Here is an 11,079-nt window from a genome sequence, read left to right as displayed (position 1 = left end):
CAACTCTAACTATAACTCTTAACAGATTAAAGATACAAATACATGGCATGATGAAACGATAATCACGGTTGCATAAAATGACGTGTAAGACACTATGAAGTCATGTAAAAGTAAATTAGATGAGTGTTTGAGTTATTGTATTTCTAAATCAAATAAGAAGAAAAAACTTTTACACATAAAATAGCTAGTAGGGGTGTAAGCAAGCCATTCCAAGCTCGACTCGTCTGATCGATTCATGATGACTTACGCACAAGAGGTCGAGAGCTCAAGCTCGTCTCGACAGTGTTTGAAATATCTCAAGTATGTAATCAATCCGATCTCATATAGCTTATTAACATCTTGTATTTCTCTATTTCAAGTGTATTTTTCAATATAATAATAATAACTCTGGAATAAAATTCCATGATTTTACTACACAAACCTTTTCTTCCTCCACAACTTTTTCACATTAATCATCTCTCTCTCTTTCTCTCTCCACTAAATCCCAAAAGCATATCAGAACCCTAAAACTGTTGTTAATTCTACAATAATATTACACGCAACAACAAACACTAACCACCATCATCATTCATTATTCACTCACACACTATACTTAACAATTTGCTTAAATCTATCATGGAGGATATATACGGCTTCCACTCCATCTCCGATTACACTTCCTCTAGCCAAACAACAAACCTTATCTCACTCCCGGATGAATATTACCGAACATCGTCGTTTTACGGATCCAATAATAATAATCTGTTTCCGTCAGCTGCTGCTTCTGTAACAACCGAAGCTGTTTCCGTTGCAGCCACAACCGATCAGATTCGTCTTCTGTGACGTAATAAAAACGATGACGTCAATGAAGATGATCATGATTATAATTTTAATAATGATATAATTAAAGCGAGAATCGCTTCTCATCCGTTGTATCCGAAGCTGCTTGATGCTTATATCGATTGCCAAAAGGTTATTAATTTATTCATAATCCATTTCTCCTCAATGTTAGAATTTTTTTGTGTTTTTTTCAACGGTTATCAACGCATAATTATGCGTTGAACGACTGTTTGGTACGCATAATTATGCGTTGAACGTCTGTTTGGTAGCCTCTGGTTAAGAGGTAACCTTAGATTACTTCTTCTTAACCACCTAAGGTTACCCCTTAACATGGCGTAAGAGGCTATGAACCGATGCTAATGGTTCGGTTCATTCGGTTCATAGCCTCTTACCATGCCTATGAACCAACCTTAGATTACCTCTTAACATTGAAAGGTTACCTCTTAACATTGAAAGGTTACCAAACAATTTGTTAAATCTAAATAATATTTTTTTTAGCGGTCAAGAGGTAACCTTATATTAGCGGGTAACAAACGGTTGTAAAAGCTGAATAATATTTTTCTAAATGGTTAAGAGGTAACTTTTAGAGATTAGCTAGGTAATCATTAATAGGCTACCAAATAGCCATAACAAACGGTTGTTAAATCTGAATGTTAATATTCTGTTATTACAGTTGGGAGCGCCATCAGAAATAGCATGTTTTCTAGAGGAAATCCGTCGAGAAAACGGCAGTTGTATGCGAAACGTCGACGTTTCAACTAATTGCTTAGGAGCAGATCCCAAGCTCGACGAGTTCATGGTAACTCGAATACCTCTCACTTTCTCCATGGGCTCGAAACGATAACTTTAAATACTATAGTCGCAGTCAGCGCGGTAGAAAATCAGACGCTTGGACTACTGGAAAACAATAAAAAAAAGCATAAAATAAAGTACAATAATAAAACTAGTCTTAGATCTAAGTTCTTGACGTGTAGGTCTAAAAGTGTTAAAAATCCACAAGCTGCTTGATGTGGATAGTATTTAGAGTTATAGTATCGAACCTACGGGATGGTAGGTTCTGGTATATAATTATGTTTTGGTTACTAGATATCATAGTTTCGGTATTATACTGTGTAGGAGACCTACATCCAGGTGTTAGTGAAATATAAGTCCGATCTCGCAAGGCCTTTTGACGAGGCGACTGTTTTCCTCAACAATATTGAAACACAGCTTAGCAATCTATGTAAAGGTACGTTCGTCCTTTTGTTGTGTTTAGTTTTTCAATTAATTAGCTTCAGCTTCGTATTCTGATAACCGCTCTAAAATATACACTAGAGAGTAATATTTATGTGAGTGGGTAGGAAAGAGAAAAAGTAATGTAGTAAGTGTTTGCGAGGAAAATAGGTCAAACATAGAATGTAACTTAAGATGTTTTTAAAATGTATACAAAATTTAGCGAGAAGTGATTTTTTTTAGTTAAAATATATAGATAAAGATGAAGAATGGAATGCGACTTGAACTCTTCTATCTGTGTCTTACCTGTTCTTTTTATATCTTTTCTGAAACTTTTTATTTGCCTAATTTAAATGTGCTTCGGATTTTACTATATCGGTAGTGCACATACATTGAAGCCTTGAGAATGTGTCATATATGTATGTGTGCGTGCGTGCGCGTGTGTATGTGACTTTATGTTAATAGTGATTTGTAATTCATGACCAAAAAATATAAGAAAATAAAATTCAAGAGAGGCATATACAATCATAGACTTTTCAACACCATTTAAATTCTTTTTACAGTTTTGGTGGTACTGTGGTAGTATGTCATGTGTGATGTATTTTTCTTTTGGATTTTGGTTTTCCTTTCCATTTCCGGTTGACATTTTAAAAACAGTGATACAGATATTGTATTAATTATCATACATTCAAGGATTTCATATACGGTATGCATGAGACCCCAGTAGCTTCGCAAGGGACCAACATGACTCTTCATGTGTAAAGTGGTCTTGACGGTTGTGTTATGCAGTTCTTCATTTTCAATAGTTTCATAAGGTTGTTATAAGTATTTTTGTAGCGATAAGAAAGTAAGTATTATAATAAGTACCTTTAATGGATTTCGAGTATGTTAGTGTGATAAGTAAGCCTAGGATGTGCTAAAAGTAATATGGCCTTCTAAAGAGGCATGCTAATGTTCGCTTAGTTCTTGATTAGTAAGAAGTTCATATGTTTGCAAGTACATGCAATGTGCTAGTCTGTGTTTTTGTTTTCTTGTTTTCAAGGAACAAAATCTAATATGTAATGTGATGTTTGAATTTAATGTGCAAACATTAATGATTAATCTACCTAGCTTATTACAAAGCTGCAAAAGTATTCCAAGAGGGCATGCATATATTAAAACTAGGGCTTAATATATAAATATATATTATTGGGAAGTTATTAAATTGTTTACTTATATTTGTCCAAGTGAAAAAAACTGTTTTTGAATTTTTAGTTTGAAGCTGGTTATTCTAAAACTGCTTTTTCCAAACTCTTTAGTTTAAAAAAGAGTAAAAAAATAATCAATTTTAATAAGCAATGGCCAACATACCTCACATGTTCCAATTGATTTTATTGGAAACATAATGCACGTGGGCATAAATATGCATTGGAAATTGTCTAAGTGTGTTTGTTTAGGTTAAAGTAACACTTTTTAGTCATATTAAAGAACAAAGTTGCCTTGTGAATAGAGTAGTATAACTTGAATAATTTATAGAAAAAGTTCATGAATGAAAAACTAACCTGAGAAGTACAAATCACAAATAATCTAATCTCAAGGTACTTCATTCTAAGTTGATTCTAGTTTCATGTGGTCCTGTTTGTGAATCATTTAGTAAACATTCCAAAAGAAGACCATTTTAAGGTTTTATGCACTAGTTGTTGTCTCTTTGTTGATACTGATTCTATTGATCTTATTAAATGGTAACTAAGGCTATGTGTAGTGGAAGGGCTACAAAATGGGACGTTTTGGGACGTTTTGCATCATGTGACGTCCAGTCAGCATATGATGGATTTTTGTTTTAAGGGTGCAATGATATTATTGTAGCTCAATACACACACACACACATATATACCACACACAAACAATTAAAGTAATAATAAAACACAAGGAAGCACGGTGACAGAATTCATCCCCCCCCCCCCACACACATTTCGCCCCTTTGTTGCGTGGGGTGGCGGCGTGCCAAAGATCTATCGCCCCAAAATGGACGATTTATCGCCCCATTACGGATGGCCTAATAGTAAATTAAAGCTAGTACATTGACTATTTTAAACTTAACTTTGCCTTTTGTGTTCTATAGTGGCTTAATTAATGGTGGTGATCATGCAAGGTTTAACTTTTTAAGCAGCCTTTGATGCTTGAAGTCATTATAATAAGGAAAGTGATTCTGATTTACACAAATTAAAGACTTGTTTAAACACTCAGAATCTCAGATTAGTAATTATTATTATTATTATTATTATTATTATTATTATTATTATTATAATTATTATTATCTTCAAAGTACAATTTAACAGCTTTCAGTTATGTGAAGATTATTGCTTGCTGGCCTCGTGTGCCTTGTCTTCTTTTATTGCACTTTAGTTGCTTGTTGGACACAAGTTTTCGCATTCAATCCATTTGATCACATGCACATATTGCTTTGATGTCACTTTTATAGTGTTCTTTTGCTTGCTATCAAAACTCTTTTGGCACTTTACAATTAATGAAATGATAAACAATAAGCTGTTTTGAGTGTGCTTGAGCTTATTCGTTTAACTTCGAGTTCATAAATTAAACATTAATAAACCGATAAAGCAAATGCATGATTTCAATTTGTTTATCATGCATGCAGTAGCTTCTTCATTCCTAAATTTGCTTTTAGTGTCACAATGGTTTTTTTATCTGTTTATCAGGCAGTAGATTCTTAGTTCCACATATACTGTGTTTTAGTAATTTATTTTACAATCAGGCCATATATACCATTCTCCGTCATTTGCCACCTTGGCAACTCTCACGCCATTTACCATCACTGTTCAACCTAGGGGTGTGCACTGTTCGGTTCGGTTATTAGCATTAACCCAACCTAACCGATCGGTTATCGGTTCGGTTCGGTTCGGTTAATTTCGGTTAATAACCGGTATCAAATTTGGGCTAAAATTTTGCTTAAAACTACATGAAATGAATGCATAACTACATGAAATGAAGATATAAATGTATAAAATTGAGATATTAGAACATGAAATGGAGATATAAATACATGAAAATGATAGTGTTAAACTATTAATATATATAATACATGAAATAGAGGAAAAAATGCTTGAAAATATTAAAAAATGAAGAGTTCGGTTCGGTTCGGTTAATTTCGGTTAATTTGGTTTTCGGTTATATCGGTTCGGTTTCGTCGGTTTTCGGTTCGGTTTCGGTTACCGATTCGGTTATTGCTCACCCCTAGTTCAACCTATGTTATACCCGTCATTCTCCCCCCCCCCCCCTTTAATATATTTTAATACAAGTTATATATATATTACTTTGACTTTTCCCAGCTAAAGGAGAACGGTGAAGGTAAATGGCTGCGTGGCGTGGACCATTTTCACCGTGTTAATTAGAATGGCGAATGGGGCGGTGGTCTTCACGCTAGTGCATCGCATGGCCTTATTTTAGATTTTATCATGCTCATTTGGGCTTATTTATGCTACACTGATTTAAACACACCTATTAAAACCTTGATTGGCTTCACACTTTAGTCTTCACATTTTTTTAACAGTATATTATACATGGATACTTACATGCTATCAAAATATGAAGTCTTAGTATATGAACCATAGGGAAAAGTTAACATATATAAAACTTTGTAAATCATATAGTGTAGTTATATATATATATATATTGAAGGATTAATCTTGAATTATTAGTAAAGTTAAAGGTTTACTTTGTTAAGTTATAATTTAGTTATTTGAATTGTAATAGGATTAGGAAAGGTATGTCTTGAAGAGCAAGTTAAGTAGGTCTATATATAGGGTCTAGATTATTAGTTTTATGAGGTGAGAGTTGAGAGAGAGTCAATGTGTCTCATCTCCATGTACGTTTGATAAGTCGTGAAGTTCGTTTATTATGTTCGTTTGATTATATGAAAAGAGTCGAGGGTTGTTACCCAATATATCGTGTTAGTTTGTTTGATAAGTTCGTTTGATTTGATTGTTTGATCCGTCTGGGCCAACAATTGGTATCAAAGCTTTGGCTCGTTTAATTCTCGGTTGGTTCGAATTGTCGTGTCTAGTTGTTTTTTTTTCGGTCGATTTTTGACACCGTTTGCAAGGAGGAATTAGTTCATATTTTCTCTAGTCAAGTTGGAAGGCATTAGTGCGTCACCACGAATTGTATTATTTGTGTTTCTTTTCTTGAGATAAAAAATTACTACCACCGCTGGAGATTTGTTTACCCATTCCAGTCACCATATATTATAAGAAGTGCAATTGGTTCTTTTTTGTCTTATTCACAAAGAGGAACAGTATATATATTGTTGTCTTGTGTGATACACAAAGTCAACCCGACCAACAATTGATTGTTTTGTTTTGTTTTATATCATCGAGTCATGGCTGGTGATAAAGAGGTAGGAAGCTTAGGAACTATGAAAGAATCGATAAGTGGTTTTGTGTTACAAGCACCGAAGTTAACTTCGACCAACTACGCGTCATGGTCGGTTATGGTGAAAATTATTTTGGGTGCAAACGGTTTGAACGATGCGATTGATAAAGAAAAGGGTGCAGGAATTGAAGAAAGAAAGAAGTTTATGGCATTGGGTGTTATCTTTCAAACCCTACCTGAAGACGTGATGCTTCGGATGGCCAAGTATTCAGAACCGAAAGATGTTTGGGAAGCGTTAAGAGTTCGTTATCTTGGTGCAGAAAGAAATCAAAAAACTCGTGTTCAAATGCTAAGAACCGAGTTAGATGGATTGAAGATGGGAGAGGCAAAAAGTATTGATGATTATGCGGCGAAGCTGGGTGGAGTACAGTCAAAGTACAAGAGCTTGGGAGCGGTACTTGAAGAAGAGGTTTTGGTAAGAAAGTTCTTGAACTCTTTGCCGGATAAATATTTACCTGTTGTTTCTTCGATGGAACTACTCGCAGACATCGAAACAATGGCGTTTGAAGATGTGGTTGGGCGTTTAAAGGCATATGAAGAAAGAAACAAGTTCAAGATTGTGAATGGAAGTTAATCCCAAAGTCAGCTCATGTTCACCAAAACCGAAAAGAAAGTTGAAAACTACCGAGGACGTGGTAGAGGCCATGGAAGATACAACGGACGAGGAAGAGGGAATCCAAGATGGAATAGTGAACGTAAGAATGATGAACGGGGTGAATACCGGAAAAGGAACCCTGAAGAATGAGAAGATAGAAGGAAGTATGTAACGTGCTACAACTGTGATAAGATTGGGCACTACTCGAATGAATGTAAAGAACCAAGCAAAGGGAATGATGAAGTGAATTTGACAAAGAAAGAAGATGATGTTGATCCTTCTTTGTTCATGGCAGTTGGTTCAATAAAGAAGGTAAGTTTGAATGAAGAAAGGGTTATCCCTGGTGTGTTTGAAAACGATGAAAAGAATGAAGGTACGTGGTACTTAGATAATGGTGCAAGTCATCATATGTCAGGAAAGAAAGAGTTTTTTTACTACCTTGGATGAAGGAGTTTCGGGTCAAGTGAAGTTTGTTGATGGATCCGAGATCGAAATCAAAGGTAAAGGTAATGTTCCATACAATAAAAATGCCCTGACGCAACCCCGTGGCCTGTTCGAAGTTTTGCCAATATTGACCAAGGGGTATGTTTACGACCCGACGAAAAAACTGAGTTGGGTCGAACCACTGAATTAGATCATAAATTCGGTATTGAAGACTTCCATACAATATTTTACGACCATAAAAAAGAATCAGATCAATAAAAATGCCCTGGAGCGACCCCGTGGTCTTTTCGAAATATTGCCAGTATTACCCAAGAGGTATGTTCACGACCCGACGAAAAAACTGAGTATGGGTCGAACAACCACTGAATCGGATCATAAATTCGGTCTTAGAGACTTCCATATAATATTTTATGACCCTACTAAAGAATCAGAAGAATAAAAATTCCCTGGCACAACCCCGTGACATGTTCGAAATTTTGTCAATATTGCCCAAGGGGTATGTTCACGACCCGGCGAAAAACTGAGTATGGGTCGAACCACTGAATCGGATCATTAATTCGGTCTTGGAGACTTCTATACAATATTTTATGACCCTAAGAAAGAATCGGATCAATAAAAATGCCCTGGCGCAACCCCGTGGCCTGTTTGAAATTTTGCGAGTATTGCCCAAGGGGTATGTTAACGACCCGGCGAAAAAACTTAGTATGGGTCACACCACTGAATCGGATCATAAATTCGGTCATGAAGACTTCCATACAATACTTTATGACCCTACGAAATAATCAGATCAATAAAAATTCCCTGTCGCAACCCCGTTGCCCGTTCGAAGTTTTACCTGTATTACCCAAGGGGTATGTTCACGATTCGACGAAAAAACTAAGTATGGGTCAAACCACTTAATCGGATCATAAATTCGGTCTTGGAGACTTCCATACAATATTTTGCTGCTACGGCCAAATGGGTATGTTCACCGTCAGCCTGAAAAAATTGAGTATGGGGCTATTCACCGAAAATGACCATATTTTCGGTCCTGAAGACCTGCATCGACTATTTTTAGACCCTACGAAAGAATCGGATCAATTTGATGTCCCAAGAGCTTTCCCGTGGCCCTTTCGAAATTTTGCTGCTACGGCCAAAATGGTTTGTTCACCGTCAGCCAGAAAAAACTGAGTATGGGGTTATTTACCGAAAATGACCATATTTTCGGTGCTGGAGACCTGCATCGAATATTTTATGACCCTACGAAAGAATTGGATCAATTTGATGTCCCTAGAGCATTGCCGTGGCCCGTTTGAAATTTTACTGCTATGGTCAAAGGGGTATGTTCACCGTCAGCCCGTAAAAACTGAGTATGGAGATATTCACCGAAAACGACCATATTTTCTGTCCTGAAGACCTTCATCGAATATTTTATGAGCCTACGAATGAATCGGATCAATTTGATGTCCCTAGAGCTTTCCCGTGGCCCGTTCGAAATTTTGCTGCTATGGCCAAAGGGGTATGTTCCCCGTCAGCCCGAAAAAACTGAGTATGGGGCTATTCACCGAAAATGACCATATAGTCGGTCCTGGAAACATGCATCGAATATTTAATGACCTACAAAAGAGTCGGATCAATTTGATGTCCCTAAAATTTTCCCGTGGCCCTTTCAAAATTTTGCTGCTACGGCCAAAGGGGTATGTTCACCGTCAGCCAGAAAAAACTAAGTAAGGGGCTATTCACCGAATCTGACCATATTTTCGGTCCTGAAGAGTTCCATCAAATATTTTATGACCCTACGAAAGAATCGGATCAATTTGATTTCCCTAAAGCTTTCCCGTGGCCCGCTCAAAATTCTGCTGCTACGGCCAAAGGGGTATATTCACCGTCAGCCCGAAGAAACTGAGTATGGGGCTATTAACCGAAAATGACAATATTTTTGGTCCTGGAGAGCTGCATCGACTATTTTATAACCCTACGAAAGAATCGGATCAATTTAATGTCCCTAGAGCTTTCCTGTAGCCCTTTCGAATTTTTCTTGCAACGGCCAAAGGGTGTCAGCCCGAAAAAACTGAGTATGGGGCTATTCACCGAAAACAACCTTATTTTAGGTCCTGGAGACCTACATTGAATATTTTGTGAGCCTACGAAAAATCGGATCAATTTGATGTCCCTAAAAGCTTTCCCGTGTCCCGTTCAAAATTTTGCTGCTACGGCCAAAGGGGTATGTTCACCGTCAGCCAGAAAAAACTAAGTATGGGGCTATTCACCGAAAATGACCATATTTTCGGTCCTAAAGACCTGCATCGAATATTTTATGACCCTACGAAAGAATCAGATCAATTTGACGTCCCTAGAGCTTTACCGTGGCCCGTTCGAAATTTTGCTGCTACGGCCAAAGGGGTATGTTCACCGTCAGCCCGAAAAACTGAGTATGTGGCTATTCACAGAATCTGACCATATTTTCGGTCCTGGATCCTTACATCGGATATTTTATGACCCTACGAAAGAATCTGATCATCTTTATGTCCTTATATCTTTCCCGTGGCCCGTTCAAAATTCTGCTGCTACGGCCAAAGGGGTATGTTTACCGTCAGCCAGAAAAAACTGAGTGTGGGGCTATTCACCGAAATTGACCATATTTTCGGTCCTGAAGACCTGCATCGAATATTTTATGACCCTACGAAAGAATCAGATCAATTTGATGTCTCAAGAGCTTTGCCGCGGCCCGTTCGAAATTTTGCTGCTACGGCCAAAGGGGTATGTTCACCGTCAGCCCGAAAAAACTGAGTATGGGGCTATTCACAGAATCTGACCATATTTTCGGTCGTGGATCCTTACATCGAATATTTTATGACCATACGAAAGAATCGGATCATTTTTATATCCCTAAAGCTTTCCCGTGGCCCGTTCATAATTTTGCTACTACGCACAAAGGGGTATGTTCACCGTTAGCCCAAAAAAACTGAGTATGGAGCTATTTACCGAAAATGACCATATTTTCGGTCCTAGTGACCTGTATTGAATATTTTATGACCCAACGAAAGAGTCGGATCAATTTTATGTCCCTAAAGCTTTACTCTAGACCGTTCAAAATTTTGCTGCTACGGCCAAAGGGGTATGTTCACCGTCAGCCCGAGAAAACTGAGTATGGAGCTATTCTCCGAAAATGACCATATTTCCGGTCCTGAAGACCTGCATCAAATATTTTATGACCCTACGAAAGAATCGGATCAATTTTATGTACCTAGAGTTTTCCTGTAGCTCGTTTGAAATTTTGCTGCTACGGCCAAAGGGGAATGTTCACCGTTATCCCGAAAAAACTGAGTATGTGGGTATTCACAGAATCTGACCATATTTTCGGTCCTGGATACTTACATCGAATATTTTATGACCCTACGAAAGAATCTGATCATCTTTATGTCCTTAAATCTTTCCCGTGGCCCGTTCAAAATTCTGCTGCTACGGCCAATAGGGTAGGTTCACCGCCAGCCCGAAAAAACTGAGTATGGGGCTATTAACCGAAAATGACAATATTTTCGGTCCTGGAGACCTGCATCGACTATTTTATAACCCTACGTAAGAATCAGATCAATTTGATG

At 37.3% G+C, this 11,079-nt stretch overlaps 1 protein-coding gene and 1 pseudogene across 2 annotated transcripts; both read left to right on the top strand.

The window, feature by feature from the left end:
• The first annotated feature begins 615 nt into the window (after window positions 1-615).
• LOC143600214 (homeobox protein knotted-1-like 6 pseudogene) lies at window positions 616-2,109 on the top strand (annotated as a pseudogene). The gene is made up of 3 exons (XR_013147434.1): window positions 616-951; window positions 1,493-1,618; window positions 1,936-2,109. The product of XR_013147434.1 is annotated as a homeobox protein knotted-1-like 6 pseudogene (transcript).
• Window positions 2,110-6,406: 4,297 nt separating this feature from the next.
• On the top strand, window positions 6,407-7,033 carry LOC143600213 (uncharacterized). Its single transcript, XM_077077963.1, has one exon. It carries the CDS (start codon window positions 6,407-6,409, stop codon window positions 7,031-7,033), a length of 627 nt encoding a protein of 208 aa, XP_076934078.1.
• The last annotated feature ends 4,046 nt before the right edge of the window (window positions 7,034-11,079 follow it).

This window comes from Bidens hawaiensis, unplaced genomic scaffold (assembly GCF_021521415.1).
Source record: "Bidens hawaiensis isolate Kalapana, Puna unplaced genomic scaffold, B.hawaiensis_p1.1 tig00053805_1, whole genome shotgun sequence".
Taxonomy (NCBI): domain Eukaryota; kingdom Viridiplantae; phylum Streptophyta; class Magnoliopsida; order Asterales; family Asteraceae; genus Bidens; species Bidens hawaiensis.
Note: the sequence above shows the minus strand (reverse complement) of the source record. Positions and strands in the feature narration are given on the sequence as shown.

Bases quoted from the DNA above. Each gene is read 5' to 3' on its own strand.
- LOC143600213 (XM_077077963.1), top strand. From the start codon at position 6,407: ATGGCTGGTGATAAAGAGGTAGGAAGCTTAGGAACTATGAAAGAATCG.